The 23,354-nt window shown below is 38.0% G+C and overlaps 1 protein-coding gene across 1 annotated transcript in view; it reads right to left on the reverse strand.

Moving 5' to 3' along the window:
• Positions 1 to 3,725: 3,725 nt before the first annotated feature.
• ap3b1a (adaptor related protein complex 3 subunit beta 1a) overlaps positions 3,726 to 23,354 on the reverse strand; it is an 86,811-nt gene continuing 67,182 nt past the window's right edge. Inside the window, exons 25-27 of the mRNA XM_051681115.1 lie at positions 21,761 to 21,858; positions 13,931 to 14,069; positions 3,726 to 4,503 (exon numbers count right to left, since the gene is read on the reverse strand). Of these exons, the coding sequence (XP_051537075.1) occupies positions 4,347 to 4,503; positions 13,931 to 14,069; positions 21,761 to 21,858 (394 nt within the window). The 3' untranslated portion in view covers positions 3,726 to 4,346. The remainder of the gene's footprint in view (positions 4,504 to 13,930; positions 14,070 to 21,760; positions 21,859 to 23,354) is intronic.

Consider the following 23,354-nt stretch of genomic DNA (forward strand, 5'->3'; position numbering starts at 1 on the left):
AGACTGATGGCCACTCCAGAACCTTCAACATTTTCTGCTGTAACCACTGGAGGGTCAGCTTGGCCTTGTGCTTAGGGTCATTGTCATACTGGAAAGTCCAAGAGTGTCCCATGCGCAGCTTTCGTGAAGAAGAATGTAAATTGTCTGCCAGTATTTTCTGATAACATGCTGCATTCATCTTGCCATCAATTTTCACAAGATTCCCCGTACCTTTAGAGCTCACACACCCCCAAAACATCAGTGAGCCACCACCATGCTTCACATTGGGGATGGTATTCTTTTCACTACAGGCCTTGTTGACCCCTCTCCAAACATAGCGCTTATGGTTGTGACCATAAAGCTCTGTTTTGGTCTCGTCACTCCAAATTACAATGTGCCAGAAGTTGTGAGACGTGTCAAAGTGTTGTCGGGCATATTGTAACTGGGCTTTTCTGTGGCATTGGCACAGTAAAGGCTTCTTTCTGGCAACTCGACCATGCAGCTCATTTTTGTTCTAGTATCGTCGTATTGTGCTCCTTGAAACAACCACACCGTCTTTTTCCAGAGCAGCCTGTATTTCTCCTGAGATTACCTGTGGGTTTTTCTTTGTATCCTGAACAATTCTTCTGGCAGTTGTGGCTGAAATCTTTCTTGCTCTACCTAACCTTGGCTTGGTATCAAGAGATCCCTGAATTTTCCACTTCTTAATAAGTGATTGAACAGTACTGACTGGCATTTTCAAGGCTTTGGATATCTTTTATATCCCTTTCCATCTTTATAATGTTCCATTACCTTGTTATGCAGGTCTTTTGACAGTTCTTTTCTGCTCCCCATGGCTCAGTATCTAGCCTGCTCAGTGCATCCACGTGAGAGCTAACAAACTCATTGACTATTTATACACAGACACTAATTGCAATTTTAAAAGCCACAGGTGTGGGAAATTAACCTTTAATTGCCATTTAAACCTGTGTGTGTCACCTTGTGTGTCTGTAACATAAGATTATAATACATGAGTCATTTTAAAGCTACTAAAATAACCCAGCCAAGAGCAATGAAAGGTTTTCTCGTTTTCTTGTTATTGTTGTTTTATTATTATAAATGACATGCTAGACAGAGACAGAGCTGGAATTACACATTTATGATTTAAATATTTTTATACAACTCAATGTTTACGTTTACTTTAGAAATAATTCTCTGTGTTTACATTCATACCTTGATAAGTCACCAGATGTGTATTTTGACAGACTTTTTAAACGTTTTGGAGCATTCTTGCGTGAATCCACATCGCGAGCACTCTTGGAACACACACACACACACACACACACACACACACACACACACACACACACACACACACACACACACAGACAGACACACAGACAGACAGACAGACAGACAGACAGACAGACAGACAGCACACACACACACACACACACACACACACACACACACACACAGATCCGAGGAAAAGTTGTACTCTGTCAACATGTGCTACACAAACAGATTTAGCGGTTGCACACCATCTCAGTGTTTACATCCTCTTCTCCTGCTGTACATGTTAGATGCGCTCCACTCGCTAACGCAACTGGGAAGAAGGATGTCGGACAGCCTGGGAGTTGTGGAGCCCTGTGCTGCAGGATTCACGTTAATCAGACCCAGTAAACAAAGATCGATCCACTGCGTTTCAGAATCAATATTGAATCGGCCAAATAATAATAATAATAATAATAATTTAAAAAAATGAATCGAAAAATCGATTGTTTTGGCCAGCCCTAATAGACCCGCTAGTGCCATCTTTGATTTTTAATGGGAATGACGAGACTGTAAGGGATAGACTTATCTCTTCAATGGCATGAACGGTATAAAGCTCCTAGATCACGTCTGATTTTCCACAACTCATGTTATCTGGAGTTCTTTGTAAACTAAATGTTCAGATATTTTAGCAATATTTTGTCTGCAGAACAATCCAAAAACACTTTAAACTGCATTTTAGAGCCCATTGAAGAGACTGTGAGTATATCCCTCAAAGCCTAGTTGTCATTCACATTAAAAATCAAAGATGGTGCTAGCATGAATAAGGTCTATTCCTTTTGAGCAAAACTGACTGCATATACAACGATCAGCCACAACATTAAAACCACCTGCCTAATATTGTGTAGGCGCCAACCTGAATCTCAGAATAGCATTCTGAGATGATATTCTTCTCACCAAAATGGTACAGAGCAGTTATCTGACTTACCATAGACGTTGTCATTTCAAACCACTCTGGCCATTCTCTGTTGACCTCTCTCATCAACAAGGCATTTCCGTTCATAGAACTGCCCCCACTGGATGTTTTTAGTTTTTGGCACCATTCTGAGTAAATTCTAGAGACTGTTTTTTGTGAAAATCCCAGGAGATCAGCAGTTACAGAAATACTCAAACCAGCCCAGCTGGCACCAACAATCATCCATGTGATTATCTAATCAGCCAATCGTGTTGCAGCAGTGCAGTGCATAAAATTATGCAGATACGGGTCAGGAGCTTCAGTTAATGTCCACATCAACCATCAGAATGGGGAAAAAATTTGATCTGTGATTTGGAGCATGGCATGATTGTTGGTGCAAAAAAAACAAAAAAACATCCAGTGAGGGGCAGTTCTGCTGACGGAAACACCTTGTTGATGAGAGAGGTCAACAGAGAATGGCCAGACTGGTTCAAACTGAAAAAAAGTCTACAGTAACTCAGATAACCGCTCTGTACAATTGTGGAGAAAAATATCATCTCATAATGCTATTCTGAGATGCGGGTTGATACTGTTTTGGCGGCACGAGGGGGACCTACACAATATTAGGCAGGTGGTTTTAATGTTGTGGCTGATTGGTGTATGCAACTAAATTACATTAGGGTTAGGGAACAGTTAAAAGCAGTTGCAAAATATGGCTCATAAAAGTGAAGATATTTCTTAGAAAACATCTCGCAAAATTTGTTTGAGATTTTTAATCTAACATTTTGAAGTGTACAAATCCTTTTTGGGGCTACTGTTCAATTTTACATAATTTCAGAGCACAAACTTTGCAAAAAAGATTTTCTCAAAGAACGTAATTTTGTCACTAACACTTTTTCAGACATCATTTTAAACATTTGTTACCTCTCTTGTTCATCAACATGATGGAGTCAAATAATCACTTACAGCATGTTTGTTGTCCTCTAGAAGAATGTCTGATCCACTCCACTGGGGAGTCCAGGGTGGCCTGCAATCAATACAATGGGGACTTAATCCTAACAACCACTTTGAAGTATTTGGGCAGCATTTCTGCACTCTGATACCAACCTTTCATGTATTCCTTCAAAACCTGCTTGTTGATTAAATACCTGTTGCCTGTCATTTGTGCAAATTTAATCACTGGTAGAAATTCTAAACTAAATAGCAGCATGTAAACTCCTAAATTGGCTAATCAGTAGCTGTAGCTCATTAGGTTTCTCTGACTTCATCTAATAAAGCCTTAAAATGATTACATTAGTTTCAAGCTGTGGATGCATTTTTTTTTAATACGTTATCCCTTCTTAAGAAGCATATTTTATAGAGATATGTGTGGGGAACAATTTAGAAGCAATAATCAAATATATTCAATAGAAACACAAAGTCCTTTCTTTGTTCATTAGCAACTTCATTTAAACCAGAGAGCATGTCACGTGCTTAGCTAATGACATCACAGTTGCTATTCTGTGGATAGAACTTTGAAGTGTTGAATTTGTGTTCCATATGGCAGAGAACAAGAGAAATTATGGTATAATATGACACAGATTAACCAAATAAAGAAGATTGCTTTATAGTTTCTGTATGACTTCTTTTTAATCATTGTAATTATGGCAATAGTCAAACAACTGGGGCTCGTTGGCAGAGCCTGTCGGGCACTTGGGTTAATCATCTTAGGAAAGGCACTTCACAAAGTGGAGAAATTTAACAAATGTTTTGGACATTATACGTGCTTCATTTCCCTCAATGAGCAGACAGACAACATCAAATTGCTGACTGGGCAACAATGCTCATATATCAGGCTAATTAAAAAAAAAATAATGAAATATTTAACTTGCTGTTAAATAAAGATATTCTGCTAATTGTCAGTATTGATATAATATTTTCAGAATACAGAAATCTCAGATATATCAGGAACAGATAAGAAGCCGTCTATGTGCACACTCAAACACTTGACCCGAATTATACATCTATAACTTCCCACAACACAAATACAAACAATACCAAATCATTAAGATTTGTTATAACATAAGCATTTAAATTATGGCACTTTTTTTCTTTGACTGAATTTGTGAGTGTGTTTGAGTGTGAAAGGTTAGCTTTTTATGCTCTGTTGGAGAGACTCTTTCTAGGGGGTGTTGTTCGTCAGAGCTGTTTTAAACTGCCGCAGCAGCATAGAGCCAATCACAGTTTTCTCAGTGTTAACGGTGACCAGAGCGTCAGAATTCTTCAGGGTGACTGAGACCAGGACCAGAGAACACGTACTCACAGTCTTGCCCGCAAACCTGTAAACAAACACAGACAAATGGGAAAAAACATTAGCTAGCTGGGGAAAATTTTGTGAATCAAAATCAAACTCAAAATTCATCTTATTTACTTTCTTAATAAATGTCTGTGGTTTTCAGCAGTGCATGTTATTCTTGTATAAGTTTGTTTTCATTATCTTTCGTAATACATTTTCTTTTAATATAAGGCTATTCAGGCATGACAAAAAATGTCATCAATACATTTCATAGGCTGAAAAATTAGACTATCATGATTTGATCAAATCCCAATGGATAAAATCCGAGTCCTGCCCTAAATTCTTTACCACTGAATATTCAGTTTAACTTGAAAACACATCAAATTACGCAAGTTAAATGCATTGCAAAATCTGTATTATGTTGCTTTTAAAGGGATAGTTCACCCAAAAATTTAAATTCTCTCATCATTTACTCACCCTCATGCTATCAAGATGTGTATGACTTTCTTCAGCAGAACACAAACAAAGATTTTTAGAAGAATATCTCAGCCCTGTAGGTCCATGCAATGCTGAATGGTGAATGGTGATCAGACCTTTTGCAGCTCCAAAAATCCCATTAAGGAAACTTAAAAATAATCCATAAGACTCCAGTGTTTAAATCCATATCCTCAGAAGCGATATAATAGGTGTGAGTGAGAAACAGAACAATATTTAAATCTTTTTACTCTAAATCTCCACTTTCACTTTTACATCTGAAACTCACATGTGGTACCTGATTCACTTTCACATCTGAAAGTGAAAGTTAAAATGGAGATTTAGAGTAAAAATAGACTTAAATACTGTTCTGTTTCTCACACCTATTATATTGCTTCTGAAGATATGGATGTAAAGACTGGAGTCTTATGGATTACTTTTATGTTTCCTTTATGTCATTTTTGGTCCTTCAAAGTTCTGGTCACCATTCACTCGCATTGTATGGAACCACAGAGCAGAGATATTTTTCTAAAAATCTTAATTTGTGTTCAGCAGAAGAGAGAAAGTCATACACATCTGGGATGGCATGAGGGTGATGAGAGAATTTTCATTTTTGGGTGAATTATCCCTTTAAAGACAGTTGATTGGAGAGAGCTTTAAAGTTATAATTCACTTTACAAATGACAAAGTAATAGGGAGTGCAAGCTTACTAAAACATGCAACTTTACAGATGAACAATATACATTTATTACATTTTTTAAAATGTAATAATAAAATAAATTGCAAATGAAAAATAGCATGCACTTGGACAGATTAATAAAATAACTGCAGATATAATATACATTTAAAGGTGTGTACAGATGATGTGTGTGTGTATATACACTACCGGTCAAAAGTTTTGAAACACTCATTCTTAATTATAATTTGTTTTTGTTTTTTTCACATTTTAGAATAATAGTACAGTCATCAAAACTATGAAATAACATAAATGGAACTATGGGAATTATGTTGTGACTAAACAAAATCCAAAATAAATCAAAACTGTGTTATATTTGAGCATCTTCAAAGTAGTCACCCTTTGCCTAGAATTTGCAGACATGTACTCTTGACATTTTCTCAACCAACTTCTTGAGGTATCACCTTGGGATGCTTTTAAACAGTATTGAAGGAGTTCCCATCTATGTTGGGCACTTATTGGCTGCTTTTCTTTATTCTTTGGTCCAAGTCATCAATTTCAAAACCTTTTTTTAATTTTTTATTAAATTTTAGTTTTGTAATGAAATAAATGAATATGGTGGCACAATTATATTTTTGTCTACAAAACTAATTTCAAACATTTAAGCATACGCCTTCAAATCAAAAGATTTTTAAGATCATGAAAAACATTTCAGTCAAGTGTTTCAAAACCTTTGACCGGTAGTGTGTGTGTGTGTGTGTGTGTGTGTGTGTGTGTGTGTGTGTGTGTGTGTGTGTGTGTGTGTGTATACACACACACACACACACACACACACACACACACAGTATATGCATAGTTTTACAGATTATATAAAAGGGCGTATATTAAATTAAATGTTAAATGTGTAATGATGACACAAATTACATGTTTATGTGCTTACAGTAAAGTGAAATAAGTGGCTAAAGTATATCAAGTTTCAAACATTGTTTATAAAATAAAATTCAAAGATTACATTTAATAAAAAGTACAAAAACATGTGTACCATATCCATATGTGAACGTGGGAGAGTGATGGGGGATGTGTGTGCATGTGGGTGGTGAACAGGCATGGCAGTCTATTATCTGGTCTGATTAAGAAGCTATTAGGGGCCAGGGGACACAGTCCTGTCAATCACAGACTCGGACCATGTAGCCTCTCACACGCAGCATGTGTGGGGGTGTGCGCTTAACTGTGCAGAAGACAAGAAATACTTTAGTAGTGGACTAAAGTATATTTAGCTAAATTAAACTTCTAATAAGTTCCAGCACACTAATGTTTTTTCTGTTCTTAAATGCTGTGAACGAATGTATGTGCATGTGTGCACGATTGTGTTAAAGACTACTCACTGCTATGGTGTTAAAGGGATAGTTCACCCAAAAATGAAAATTGTCTCATCATTTACTCACTCTCATGACATCCCAAATGTGTATGACTTTCGTTCTTCACCAGAACACATATTTACATATTTTCCTTAAGCAGTAAGGATCAACGTGAATAAAGTCAAGGCATTTCACATCATTGCTGTTACTAAAGTGCCTAATAGTAGTGAACCATCAGTACTAATGAACAAAAAACTCTTTCCATAGCGCAGTAGGAGAATTCTCAGCATCCAGTAAATGTGGTAATGACACAGACTGGAAACACTGGTGTACACACACACGGCTCTATTGACAGCATGGAGACATGACCCCGTGCAACCTCTACGCCCTTGTACCTTCCTTTCCTGTCTGTCTATCCCTCTCTCTCTCACTGAGGGGGACCCACGTGCCTGATACACTGCCATCTGCCTCCCATTTACACACCCTATTATACAACAATGAAGCGTTTAGCACACACACTCACACACTGGGACCCCATTTAGCAGTGAGAAGCATTCATACCCCCCGCCCGACCACCAAGGGGCCCCTCTTTCACTCCCAAACTCTCACTCTGTCACATACGCACACACATGCACAATGGTCACCATTTAGCCATGACAGCATGAAACACAAGGGCCGTCAGAGCATACTGCTAACCAACTGGAGAGGGCGTCACATCTGACAATCAGCACACACAAACATACACACACTCACAAACTTGTTTTTATATCATTGTGTGGACTCTCCATAGACTTCCATGCATTTTATGGATTTTATACAGATCTAACAATAATTTCTATCCCCTAACCCTACCCCTAAACCTCACAGAAACCTTTTTGCATTTTTACATTGTCAAAAAACATCGTTTAGTATGTTTAATAAGCCATTTCCCTTGTGGGGACTGCTGGCTGGGCCCCACAAGGTAGGTGATCTCAGGTTTTACTATCCTTGTGGGGACATTTGGTCCCCACAATGTAGTATAAACATGTATACACACACACACACACTTACAGATAGATAAGCTTAATTGTCAATAAAAGAGGAAAACAGATAGATATATAGAAAACAGATATAGACAGACAGACATAGATGCAGACAGACTGAAAGGTGAACAGACAGACAGATATGAGACAATTCAGATATAGATGGCAGACAGACAGACAGACGCATTCAGATATAAAAGAGCCAAGACAGACAGAAAGATATGATACATAAATGACAACTTAGATCAAGACAGACAGATAGACTAAAAGGTGAACAGACAGACAGATAAATTCAGATTTAGACAGACAGACAGAGAGACAGACAGGAGACAATTCAGGTATAGATGGATGGAACCAGTCTGATAAATAGGAGACAATCAGAAAGACAGACAGATAGACTGAAAGGTGAACAGACAGACAGATCAATTTAGATTTAGACAGACAGACAGACCGATAGATAGATAGACAGACAATTTAAATATAGACAGACGGATGGACGGATGCACAGACAGACAGACAGAAAGGAGACAATTAAGACAGATAAACAGATAGACTAAAAGGTGAACAGACAGATAAATTCAGATATAGACAGACAGACAGACAGACAGACAGAGCGACAGATAGACAGGAGACAATTCAGATATTGACGGACGGACACAAAGACAGATAGATAAATATGAGACAGTTCAGATAAAGACAGATAGACAGACAAACAGATATGAGACCATTCAGATAAAGACAGACAATCAGAGACAGATAGAAGACAATTCAGATACAGACAGACAGATAAATTCAGATATAGACAGACATGAGATAATTCAGATATAGATGAACAGATGGACGGATGGACAGAAAACAGACAGACAGATAGATACGATACATAGATGACAACTCAGATCAAGACAGACAGACCGGAAGACAGGAGACAATTCAGGTATAGACAGACAGACAGACAGACAATTCAGATATAGATGGACAGATGAACGGACGGACACAGACAGATATAAAAGAGCCAAGACAGACAGACAGATGCGATACATAGATGACAACTCAGATCAAGACAGACAGACAGACAGACAGATATGAGACAATTCAGATACAGATGGCAGACAGACAGACAGACGCATTCAGATATAAAAGAGCCAAGACAGACAGAAAGATATGATACTTAAATGACAACTTATATCAAGACAGACAGATAGACTAAAAGGTGAACAGACAGACAGATAAATTCAGATTTAGACAGACATGAGATAATTCAGATATAGATGAACAGATGGACGGATGGACAGACAGATTTAAAAGAGCCAAGACAGACAGACAGATAGATATGATACATAGATGACAACTCAGATCAAGACAGACAGACAGGAGACAATTCAGGTATAGACAGACAGACAATTCAGATATAGATGGACAGATGAATGGACGGACACAGACAGATATAAAAGAGCCAAGACAGACAGACAGATGCGATACATAGATGACAACTCAGAAAAAGACAGACAGACAGACATACATATATAAAAACAGACAGATACAGATAATTTATACAGATACCAATAGACAGACATTAAGAAAGTGAAAGAAAGACAGGTGTAATTAGTACAGAATATCGCTCTGCTGTCAGTGTGACACTTTGATCTCTTGGTCCCTGCAGCCCTACTAATGAGTCACTTTATAAAAGTGTTTTTTACACACACACACACACACACACACACACACACACACACTTAACACGGCCCTGAGGCACAGTGTGTGTGTGTCTGCATGTAATAACCCAAAGCCACTTGATTCACATTATTTCAGTTGACTCTAAACTTACTTACATAAATATAGACACAAACAAACAGAGATTTACAGCTACAGGGTCTTCTGATGGTGGAGAGTAATTCTGTTTAACTCTATCTGTCCCTCATTTTTCAAAAAACTATAAAACACACACACAGCCACAGCAGCTCTGCCCAGTGTGTGTGTGTGTGTGTGTGTGTGTGTATTATACGCTGTAGTTGAGGCAGTAAATGGGTCATTGGTATTCTGGTCTGTCGCCACTGGGCCTCTGAACTGGATTAATTGAGGCTGTGTGAAGAAAAGCAAAGCAGAACCCTGGTGCTGGCCTGCCGGACCGCCATCGATCCACATGCACGCATGCACGCACGCATGCACGCACACACTTGCTCCTAATCAGAGAGAGACAGAGAGCGAGACTAAATGACTGCTGCTTCTTTATTAAACTTTAAAGACTGGATTGTGGACGCACAACAGTTATCGGTCAGATTTGTAGATCACAAAATTTTTTTACTAGTGATAGTTATCGATAGATACTTGGCCATTTTGAGATTAGCAGAAGATGGTATCTACATTTTTTTTTTTTTAGCTAATTATGAGTAAATACAGTGCAATATGTAAAGGATAATGTCTAGTATACTTTTGCAAAAGCATACATGTCATTATTACAAGGCTCTCTGGAATACTCGATTCTGATTGGTCAATCGCACCATCCAGCGGTCTGATATTTCTGAATAATGACCGCACATTCGAGGATAAAGTGATATCAGACCGGTTATCCAGGTATTACTATCTTTCCTACTTGTATCACTCAACGATCTCTAAAAATAAGCTAATAAAGTACTTACAACTTAAATCAATTCAGTATTTTATGTCCACTTATTTATTTATTTGGCAGGTAGTCGTGTAATAAGTGGAATAATGAGCAGTCAGATGGGGGGGGGGGGGGGGGGGGTTCAAAATATAAACAAAAACAGAACTTCGAGGCCAACCGGAGGTGGAATTCTGCTGTTTCTGGAGACTCCGCTGTATCTTTCTTCTCACATAATAATGTAATTTCAACTAAAATCAATATTTTGTTTTAACTTATTTATTTTGTCAAGTATTCTTATAATAAGCAGGATAATAAGACTTATGATCATTTAAGACATATGATCTTCTCTTTTTTTATTGTCTCGTGCCATGAGTGCTGTTATGATGCCATGTTAAGTTAAAAGACGTTCACTTCTATTTCTCTGCGTCTAGCTGTTTTTAAATGCAAGAATGTGTCCTGTGTGAACAGCCCCTATGTGTGGCATCTTATTCCACTACGTCCTCACATTTTTCTTCTCTCTTTGTCCTCACATCTGCAGAGAGGGTTTTGGTCATCAGTTGCCAAATGGTTGTGCCAAGTATGTTTGTGTGTGTGTGTGTGTGTTTTAAGAGTCCTCTGTACTAATAGAGGTTAATCTGAGTGACCAGATGACCAGCTGTCCCTCTGAAAAATAAAGGACAAGCCTCTCTTCCTCTCACACACATACATTTCCCACACTAACACATACTGTAGGTTACTAACACATAGGAGGATAAAAGTGCACAACTAAATAACAAGAACATGCATCTAATTTGACAGAAATGGACATGAAACACAATGTCCTGGTGAGATCATTAAGCTCTTCTCAAGGGAACTGTGACAACTTTGTGAGAATAAAAGTGAAGAACATGCAAGGAAAGCAAAAGGGCAGAGCACAAACCCTTGATGAACTCCGATCTGCATTTTAAAAAGGGACAGATGTTGTTCCACCTGTTGTTTAGTGTTTTTCTACAAAATCCGATCGGAACTTGTGGATCAAGAACATCTTGTTCTGCATTTTAAATAAGTATCAACTGCACATGTACTAGAGACTACTATGCGTTTATCTATAAGTTTTCTTTATCTTTAATCATTTTAATGGCAGCATTTTAAAATGGATTGATTTAGAAACTTAACTTCTTAAGAGTGCAGACAGTTACCGCTAAAACAGCATGTTAAAGCCCTCTCAGCAAAGTTGCATATCTAAATGTATTTATTCCAGTTCAATAGCTTCCTCTTTCAAGTCAAGTACTGTTATGGCGGAGCAACAGTTCGAAGAGAATATTGCTGAGCTAGTAAGTAATACGTTAAATGTGGGTGAGAAACAGATCAATATGTAAACCTTTCCTTTACTACCAATCTCCACTTTCACTTTTTCACCTACTTCTTTTGCACCTACTGGGCAGTGAGAAGAATTTGTAGTAAAAAAGGACTTAAATATTGATCTGTTTCTTATCAACACCTTTCATATCCTTCAGAAGATATAGATTTAACCACTGGAGTCTTATGGATTACTTTTATGCTGCCTTTATGTGCTTTTTGAGCTTAAAAGTTTTAGACCCTGTTGACTTGTATTGTATGGACCCACAGAGCTTGAATATTCTTCTAAAAATCTTCACTTGTGTTCTGCAGAAGAAAAAAAGTCAACAGACATCTGAGATTGCATGAAGGTGAGTAAATGACGAGAATTTTCATGTTTGGATGAACTATCCCTTTAAGACTAGTCTACTAGTCATTCAGACAACCCACGACAAGTCGATTTTGGAAATAAGTTGTTTTGCACATCCCTACATTGTTCAACGTTGTCATCTTAAATTTATCCAAAGCTGAAGTCTGTTACACCACACTTAACAGCAGTATTTCCCATAAACACACTCAAAGGCTATTGAGGTACATGTGTGTCACAGCATCTTATATCATCCATCTGTTTGTTCAGTCTCCGTTTAGCAACAGAGAGGACAGCATGTTTTCTTTCCCTTATCTAGAGACCGACAGAAACAAACTTCTGTTTTACAAGCTTATTTAAAAGCTGCCCCTGGATTTCCTGCATTCTCCTGCTGTGGCTATAGGCAGAAGCAGTGCTGCCCCCTGCTGCTGCGTAAAAGAACTGCAACCCACAAAAAAGTACAGTGTCCATTAAGCTATCTCAAATCAGCAAGTACCATCAACTGCATAAAGTGTGCATCTGTGTGTGCACATGACCAATACAATGATAAGTCCATACCTCATGTATTTGTTAGAGATGTCCATCAAAACAAAAGTATACTGCTATAAACAAGGCATCAAGCTGGAAATAGAGACCATTTATTGAGTCTCACAATGTTGGAATTCCACAAAAAGGGTCACTAGATGAAACTGTAGCCATTGATTTAAGGTTAAAGATGACACCAGTTGGGAGTTTAGAACTTGAAACATCCTCATTCAAATGTTCTAACACTGAATGACCACTCAAATGAACTGTGCATCCGATTCACATCGATTTCTGTTTACCTATTAGCACGTGTGTGTGTGTGTGTGAACCAGTTAATTCACTTGCAATGTAACTATGTTGCAACATTGTTTTAAACTGTAAAACATTTGGCCGTTTTCACTGGTACTGTATGTCTGTTAAGAAACAGTCCTGTGATTGATGACATGCTCTCATTTGCCAGACTGCATATTCTAAATGAAATATAGGTCTTTTCCATGGACCTGCGGCCATTGATTTCCACTCAGTCAGTGCGCTGCATGTCCTTGTGAGGAAAATTCTAATGTCCCTCAAGGTGCTTTCATATTCTCTCATATTTTATAATTAAATTACTATATTACCTTCCTCCGGAGAGCTCAAAGTCCAGACCAAACGCCACTGTGTTTGTGTAGATTAGAGAGAGAGAGACAAATAAATGTGTCTGTGCGTCAGCAAGCTCTATTGTATATGTATGTGTGTGTGTGTGCAGGCATATGAAAGTTTTTGCTTTTAAAGTCCTTCACAAAGTCAGAGGGACGTCCTGTGGCAAATAGTCTGTAAATACTTTGAAGATGTTCCCAAAGGGAGGTTTTGTCTAATTTAGTCAATTTCTATCAAGATTCTGTGAACACATTTGTCCCCGAAGTACAGCTAGATAAGATGCATACCAAAAACAATGACTGAAGGCCTTGAAGAGGTGAAAAAAAAAAATCTGTTAAACAAATATAAAAAAATATAGGGCCATAAACAGTGTCAAATTAAGAGGAAATCAGAAGAGAAGGAAAAAAGACAATATTGGAATCAGAAAGCAGATCAGATTACTGAATTTATTTAGGATTCCTTTCAAGAAAAATGCTATTTTTTATATGTTTACCTGTGTATGTTGTCCTGATTGGATGGAACCACACCCAAGTTGGCGACAGACACCACTTTCCTGTTTACTGATTGGCTGGAGGTGTCTTCTGGCATCATAGTGATGGTTGCAGACGACTCGTTCATGCCCAAAAGCTTACCTGAGCGATGGAATAAATATTGATGAGTTTCAGCAGATTTCTCCACATTAAAACAAGACTTTGAGAAGTAATCTGATTTTTTAAAAATGTTTTAAATATTAATATTTTAAAAATTCGGGAAAAAAAAAGTTATTAATTTTCAAACTCGCATGAGACCTACACTAAATGCTAGGCCATGGCTCTGTTTTGCAACACTGTTAAATATAACAGCAGTTGATTGTTTGTAGAGTTGAGAGACAAATATACAGATATTAGCCGCTAACTAAGTCTTTAAAGGAGTTTACCCCAAAATGACAATCATTTACTCACCCTCATGTTGTTATAAACCTGTTTAATTTTCTTTCTTCAATGGCTCTAAAAAGAGTTCACTACTACTACTTTTTTTAAACATGCAAAAAAATGTATCACCATAAAAGTATCATAAATGATGCACCAAATCAAAACACATTTGGGAGTATTCATGGGAATTGAGAGCTATAGTAGTAGAGAAGATTTTCATTTAATATCGACTTACATTACAGTCTGTTCCTTACATTAAAGCTCAAAGTATACTCCAGTTTTGATGCGAATGCTTACCATATGCGTACAGTCGAACGCCAGCCCTTCAATTTGACTCGCTACGAATGCTATGAGGTACTTGACTATTTCTCTTCTGGAGTTTAGACCCATAAACATGCCTTTATATTCCTTCAGGCTCGAGTTATACAAATGCAGCATTCTCTTGACGTGCACATCCACTGTTGTTGTTTCCACCTTCATCTCCCATTGTTTAGCGGTGATTACACCTTCTGGCGCTTTGTTAAAGTAACGGCTCAACTGTGAGTATTGCCACCTTGTGGACTCACTAAACAGTCCAAATAATTCCAAGCGCATGTGCATTCGGCACCTTCAGAGTAAGCACGGTTAGAAAGATCTGGCTGCACGTCTTCAGTGCTCGAGCACTCTCATGCGTCCTGTACGCGGACGCTCAGGGTTCTGACCTAAGTATACTTTGGGCTGAAGCTATTGTATGGCTTTAGAAGACTTAGAATATATTGCATAAGTCAAATGAACTATTTTGTGGTAATTTTAAGATATGCCTTTTGTCCATTCTTGACAACCACTGGCCACAATATGCTTTAATTGTCTGGAAAACAGCAGCTTGGAAATTCTTCAAAATCTCTTATTTTGTGTTCCACAGAAGAAAGAAAATCATATTGATTTTGAACAACTTAAGGGTCAATAAATGATTTCATAAAAGATAATTTTTTGGAGAACTATCCCTTTAACTCTAGAATGCAAAAAGGAGGTCAAACTGACCCAAAGAGGTCTTGATAAAGATTTATCAATAAAAATATGAATCCCTTGATTTTCCATGAAAGCCTCAAAAATCTCACCAATGTTATTTTCATATTTCTTGGTAATAGTTTCAGAAAAAATAAAAAATTTCAATCACTACCCCAAGACTGCATAAAGGGGGTCAAAAAAGTTTCAACTTTTTAAAATTTGTTACAGATACATTTTGAAGCACTGACATTCTGATATTGTAAATTATATTTTAAATCAGCTAGCTAACAAACTACTAAAGCTAATACTTAGGCAGCTAGTTAGCAAGTTGGTAAGTTTTATCTGAAAATACTGGATTTTTAAACTTTAAAAAAATATATATGACAGATTTTGATGCATACACATTCAAATATTCTAAATCAGCTAGCAAGCAAACTATTAGCAGGTGAACTATTTGCAAAATATGCTCGCATATGCAGCACATGATGCTTTGGAAATGTTCAATGAGGTACCCATAATGGCTTTGGAGTCAAAATCAGAGTACTCAGGTGATGATGATGATGATGATGATCCAGACTACAGACAAGGCTGTGCTTGAACTATTTGTCAAGTATTGTGTAGTTATTTGGTGTTTTATTGAGAATCAGATAAGGTTTAGAAAATTCCAGTGGAGAAAGCTTTCTGCACTATTAGATATTTTGAATGTGTTTGTGATAAAGGCTCAGAAAGAGTCGGTTCGAGAAAAGTTGCAATTATTTTAAAGAATACTGAATTTTATCTTTTAATTTTAAAACATTAAAAGTGAACAAATCAACATGAATTAAACATTAAAACAGTTGTGAATGATCTAATTCTTAAATTCTTCAAGATGAAGATATAAACAGGACACCTTTTCTTGGCAGAAATCCATTGAAACCAATAACGGTAATTTTGACGCTCTCTATGCATTCCTGTAGGTTTTTTGGTCATGCATTCTAGGGTTAAAACTTCAGTTACTTAAACTGAATTTAACTTGAGGAACTTAAAATAGAGGGAAGAGATACAGAAATGTCTGCAAAAGCTTTTTGGAAACTTGTATCCGTTTGTGTGTGCATTCGGTCATATTTACCGTTTGACGAGTGCGGAACGAAGGGTGCAGAAGGTTAAAATCATTTCAACCCTCAGTAAGAGCATGTGATATTTGTAAGATGCACTGGAGCACTAGACTTGATTAAGACTAACACGAGCAGAAAAACACGGTGGCCGTGCAGGACATTAGCCAGAGACGGCGTGAATAAGCCTCGTCGAGCGGTAACAAGCGCATAAAAGCAGCGTACCGCTGTTCCTTAACAAGCTTCTTCAACAAAACACACAATACAACGCTTAATGCGTCCAAACTGGACTAAATTAGAATGTTGTGTTTCATTTAAAAAAAACAGACAGAGCGGGTGCTTTTCCCTCTGAAAGGCACAAACGTCAAGCCACTTCAGCGCGGCTTTCAAACGTCGAGAATGTGAGAGCGCACAGTGATACATGCAAACGCACACACTCTCATTCAGGGGGCGAGGTTTTGGAGAGTGCTCATGTAATGTCTTAAATCTGTCCATTAGGCTCTATTGTAGACGTGGAGTAAATGAATATAGCACGGCTTATGCTAAAAGCCTTTGCCACAGCACCCAATTAAGAATAAATGATTGGCTATAAAAAGCGCCTTACTGTTCCTCATCTGTAAATAGTGAGGCGGGAAGCACTCTCTTCACTCATTAAGGTGTGTGTGTGTGTGTTGTCCCGAGTGAAGGTATAGACACTCTCTAAAAAGACAAGGCAGGAATACATTGAGCGCAAATGAAAAATCAAACCCGCTGTTTCTTTCGAAGTGTGTCTACTTCATTATGTGGGACTAATGTTAACGTAAAGCGGAGAGAGGTATTCGAACAGGCCAGGTGTGTGTGTTCTGATCCCAAAAGGCATTTAAACAAGCCAGCTAAAAGCCAAAACAAGCTTTTCTTTTCTTGGCTTCTGTTCTTCCGTGTCTGTATAGTTTTATTAACTGGGATATATTTGATTAGAAATGTTGAACTTTAACTTAAAAAAAAAAAAAAAAAAAACATAGCTCAATGCAAGTTTAGCTCAATCGTCAGCATTTGTTGCATAATGTTGTTTACCAAAAAAATAATAATTTTACTGAAAAAATAACAGTTGTAGTAAGGCACTTACAATGGAAGTGAATGGGGCTAGTCCTTAAATGTTAAAATATAAACCATTTCAAAAGTGTAGCCACAAGACATAAACATTATACAGTGGTGTGAAAAAGTGTTTGCCCCCTTCCTGATTTCTTATTTTTTTGCATGTTTGTCACACTTAAATGTTACAGATCATCAAACAAGTTTAAATATTAGTCAAAGATAACACAAGTAAACACAAAATGCAGTTTTTAAATGAAGGTTGTTATTATTAAGGGAAAACAAAATCCAAACCTACATGGCCCTGTGTGAAAAAGTGTTTGCCCCACCTGTTAAAACATAACTTAACTGTGGTTTATCACACCTGAGTTCAATTTCTCTAGCCACACCCAGGCCTATTTACTGCCACACCTGTTCTCAATCAAGAAATCACTTAAATAGGACCTGTCTGACAAAGTGAAGTAGACCAAAAGATCTTCAAAAGCTAGACATCATGCCGAGATCCAAAGAAATTCAGGAACAAATGAGAAAGAAAGTAATTGAGATCTATCAGTCTGGAAAAGGTTATAAAGCCATTTCTAAAGCTTTGGGACTCCAGAGAACCACAGTGAGAGCCATTATCCACAAATGGCAAAAACATGGAACAGTGGTGAACCTTCCCAAGAGTGGCCAGCTGACCAAAATTACCCCAAGAGCGCAGCGACGACTCATCCAAGGGGTCACAAAAGACCCCACAACAACATCCAAAGAACTGCAGGCCTCACTTGCCTCAGTTAAGGTCAGTGTTCATGACTCCACCATAAGAAAGAGACTGGGCAAAAATGGCCTGCATGGCAGAGTTCCAAGACGAAAACCACTGCTGAGCAAAAAGAACATTAAGGCTCATCTCATTTTTGCCAGAAAACATCTTGATGATCCCCAAGACTTTTGGGAAAATACTCTGTGGACTGACGAGACAAAAGTTGAACTTTTTGGAAGGTGTGTGTCCCATTACATCTGGCGTAAAAGTAACACCACATTTCAGAAAAAGAACATCATACCAGCATTAAAATATGGTGGTGGTAGTGTGATGGTCTGGGGCTGTTTTGCTGCTTCAGGACCTGGAAGACTTGCTGTGATAAATGGAACCATGAATTCTGCTGTCTACCAAAAAATCCTGAAGGAGAATGTCTGTTCGTGTCTGTTCGAATCTGTTCGTGACCTCAAGCTGAAGCGAACTTGGGTTCTGCAGCAGGACAATGATCCAAAACACACCAGCAATCCACCTCTGAATGGCTGAAGAAAAACAAAATGAAGACTTTGGAGTGGCCTAGTCAAAGTCCTGACCTGAATCCTATTGAGATGCTGTGGCATGACCTTAAAAAGGCAGTTCATGCTCGAAAACTCTCCAATGTGGCTGAATTACAACAATTCTGCAAAGATGAGTGGGCCAAAATTCCTCCACAGCGCTGTAAAAGACTCATTGCAAGTTATCACAAACGCTTGATTGCAGTTGTTGCTGCTAAGGGTGGCCCAACCAGTTATTAGGTTTAGGGGGCAATCACTTTTTCACACAGGGCCATGTAGGTTTGGATTTTGTTTTCCCTTAATAATAACAACCTTCATTTAAAAACTGCATTTTGTGTTTACTTGTGTTATCTATGACTAATATTTAAACTTGTTTGATAATCTGAAACATTTAAGTGTGACAAACATGCAAAAAAATAAGAAATCAGGAAGGGGGCAAACACTTTTTCACACCACTGTATGTGTGTTAACATGATTTTAGTGTGATCAAATCTGGGATTTAGTGGTATAATATAGCATTTACCAGATTACAGGGTTTACCAGCACTATGTTATTATGGCATCGAAGTTGTAATATTGTATATAACTTTACACAGGTAAGGGTAATAAGTGATCATTTAAAACATGTTAACATATTTAATGTTTACATCATGGGACAATACTAAAACAGTGTGAATTTTAACCTCATGCGACCCCACGTCCACATATATGGACATTGTATTTTGGCTTCGCTTTAAGCAACGCATAATTTAAATGAATTCAAACCGACCGAGTACTGTTCACAACACTCTACAATGTAATTTAAGGTTTCAATTTCTGGTGCACGGCGTCAAGTGACAACATGACATCGATTTCCGTGAGGCGCTCCTACGGGCGCAGAGCCAACAAAAGTGCCTCCAGTAAGAAACCTCTAAGTTCTTTGATTGAAACCTGTTTGGTTTTAAAGTGTAGTGTTTCTAGTTTCGTTTGATATGCCGCTTTAAAAAAAACATAGGTTTTTCGCGCGTCAGCGCGCTAATAAAAATTAAGTCCACATATGAGGAAAATGGACCCTTATTCCCTCAAAAGTTTAAAAAACACGTAAAACAAGTTTAATAACTTTCAACATTAACACGTCTGTGGGTCATTTAGCTTCATTTTAATATATATATATTGTTTTATTTTGTTATCACTGTACAATACGGTTCTACTCATTAACATAAGTAAATGCATTCCCATATATTTACTGGGAATTTTCACATTGAGAATCAATGTGTTCATCCAAAAGCTGAAAATGTTGCTTTCAGATACTTTATATGGAGTTAGGATGAAAATAAGGTGCATTTCAAACTGTTCTGAGTCCAGTGCAGACAGACAGCACACTGGAGGTTAAGTCATAAATTTGGAGCAAGGGTGCAGCTAGGTATGCAGCTAAGTTCAGTTTCAGGCTTCAGATGATGATTGGACCACTCAACATGTTTTGCAGACATGGGACAATGATAATCAGTACATAGTTTCTGAATTTTGTAACGCAACATTTTATTTTAACATGGTTGGCAGTGATTGGAAGATGCCGGCCATTACTTTGAATAAAATTATTTATACAGCTTTACAGATAATAAGCTGTAATGTTTTTAACATCTCAAAAACATGAATAACCAACACTACTGGACACATGATGAAAATATATATATTACAATACAATATAATATAATATAAAATTCAAGTCTTCTGGTGCATGTGAGGAACAGACTGAAATTTAAATCATTATTCACTCAAAATATTTGTTGCCATAGCTCTCACATCTCATTCAAATGTGGCATGTGAAAACACACTGCACCATGTTTGATGCATCTTGATACATGGACTACTTTTATGACACTTCTCTGGTGCTTTTCAGTCATTTTTGGAGCTCAACAGACCCCACCTCCACATCCTCTGTGTGGAAAAGAGTAGCTAGAGGCATTCTGCAAAAGAACTCATGTTGTGTTCCATGGAAAACAAACATCACATGGGTTTGGAATTACATTAATGTGAGTACATAATGACAGAAGTTTAATTTTTGGGTGAACTATTTCTTTGACATGCATGACAGGAATGTGAACAGCTAAAAAGCAGATAAAAAAAAAAAAAAAAAGGAATCAGATCATCCACTTTGTCAAAAACTACCATTTCCAGCTTAACCACTTAGTTTCCAGCTCCCCGGGTTACTGCGGTGAACAGGTCAAGCACGTCTGGGCTAAATCTCCATGGACAACTTGTGTTGGCCTTCAGAGGAGATGCTGGCAGTGCAGCACATGTGAAGTGTGTGTCAGATTTGCCTGTCTGCTTTTGTGCATCAGTGGTTATATTCAGAGGGACAGTATTATAGGAAAGACTAGTGTGTGTGCACTTAAATAAACAGATTTAAATGTAAAGAGCTGCTTTATATTGTTTTTCTGCAGTGCACACCTGCCATCAGCACTCAGTCTATTCATCAACTGAACATCTCACGCAGATATCAAAGCGGTGTGTGGGGGTCTCAGAGGGGGGTCTGGGGACTTAATTGACTTGTTGAGGCCCAGTAGCTTTTAAGTTTGATTTATTTCTGTGAATTAAACTGTCCAATTAAGATAATCAGTTAAAAAACAACTCTGGTTTAATGATCTGTGTGCGTCATGACTTAAATGTTCACAGAAAAACAAGCTTCCTGTTTTGGTACAAAAAAAAAAAAAATTGTAGGTAAATATTGCTATATGCCTTGTGTTCATTTAGAGAAAAACAGGTTTATCTCAATTCCTACTATAATTCGCTTCATGCATTACACAATTTGATTCTACTCAGTAATAATGACAGAATAATCCCCCTTTCAAGCCATTTTAGAGCAAATACATAAATAACAAATGTGGTCAGTAGCTGTTTACACAGATGCAGTATATTAGAGGTGTTTAAATGTTGCTTGTAGATGTTTACAGCAGCAGTGTTGAGTTGTGGAAGTGCTGAGATGTGTTTGTGTTACCTTGCTCTTTGGTGAAGTCCGGTTCACTCATCGTGATGGGCAGCAGTAGCTCTCCTACCGCAGGCTGGATGGACACACAGAATTCATCTTCTTTAGTACTGTGAAAGAAAAGCGAAAGCATCGGTCACGCCATCAACACACATCTGCTCTTCCAGGGTTTGCTTGACTGTGTTATCCCTTTATAGAGCGTTTTCTTGCTGCCTTCAAGAGCACCCTACATCAAAGTGGGGCATTTGTTATTACGACCTGTCAGGCATTCATGCCGAAAATAAAATAGGGAAGAAGCCAAACCGAATGAAAACAGCTTTTTTAAATTTGCATGAAGCAAACCATAAAGGGTAAGTCATAATCCTTAAATTAGTAAGCTTTGTCGTATACAACACCTTAGGGTATACTTTGTTTTTCCGCATCCCGTTACGTCTCGTACAAAGGCTCAGCTTTACATTCTAAGTACACTCTTTCGATAAGCCCATATGGACACATTCGAAGCGTGACAACGCGCTAAGATGCAGATTTCCCGGATGTTTAAAAAAAATAGGCTGCACGCATTCAGTCCGCGGTTACGCCCACGTGGAAACGCAGAACACCAAGGTATACTTTGGCCTTTAACATTATTCCAATACAGCACCGAAATTTAAATAACTTCGCAAAACTATGCACTAGAGGTTGACCGATTGTGGATTTTGCCGATACGATAACTAAGGTGGTGGAAAAGGCTGATAACCGATTAATCGGTCGATAGTTAAAAACAAAATCTTTCCTTACTCTGATCTGCACAAAAATAGAGGCTAAAAGAGTCGAAAATGAATAAAACCCGAAAGAAGTTTATTGTTCAACCAAAATTCCAGTAATAACCTGACAAAAATTACGATTTGATTTTAACTAAAAACAAGCCCAAAAGGGGGCCTCGGTGGCTCAGCGAGTAGTGACGCTGACTACCACCCCTGGAGTCGCTGAGTGACTCCAGCCAGGTCTCCTAAGCAACCAAATTGGCCCGGTTGCTAGGGAGGGTAGAGTCACATGGGGTAACCTCCTCATGGTCGCAATTAGGGGTTCTCGCTCTCAATGGGGAGCGTGGTAAGCTGTGCGTGGATCGCGGAGAATAGCATGAGTCTCCACATGCTGTGAGTCTCCACCGTGTCATGCACAGCGAGTCACGTGATAAGATACATAGATTGACTGTCTCAGGAGCGGAGGCAACTGAGACTTGTCCTCCGCCACCCGGATTGAGGTGAGTAACCGCGCCACCATGAGGACCTAGTAAGCAGTGGGAAAAGGCATGCCAAATTGGGGAGAAAATGGTATAAAAAAAAAAACAAAAAAAAAAAAAAAAAACAAGGCCAAAGCACATCAGGGCCTCTTATTTTGAAATGGAGAACTGGCTCTATTACAATGATCTGTATTTGTGTATTTACCAAATTAAGCCTTTTATAGCCTTTACATTCATTGATTTTGTATAAGTATATTTCACCAGATGAGGTTTAATGAGGAGTAAGGTTTATTATTATTCACAAGACATGAAGTGGAAAATGGCGATGTATATGCTGATGGCGCACGTTTTTCGCATTTTTCTTTGCATGCTCTCGCTTCAATT

The sequence above is a fragment of the Myxocyprinus asiaticus genome, chromosome 40, assembly GCF_019703515.2.
Source record: "Myxocyprinus asiaticus isolate MX2 ecotype Aquarium Trade chromosome 40, UBuf_Myxa_2, whole genome shotgun sequence".
Lineage (NCBI taxonomy): Eukaryota > Metazoa > Chordata > Actinopteri > Cypriniformes > Catostomidae > Myxocyprinus > Myxocyprinus asiaticus.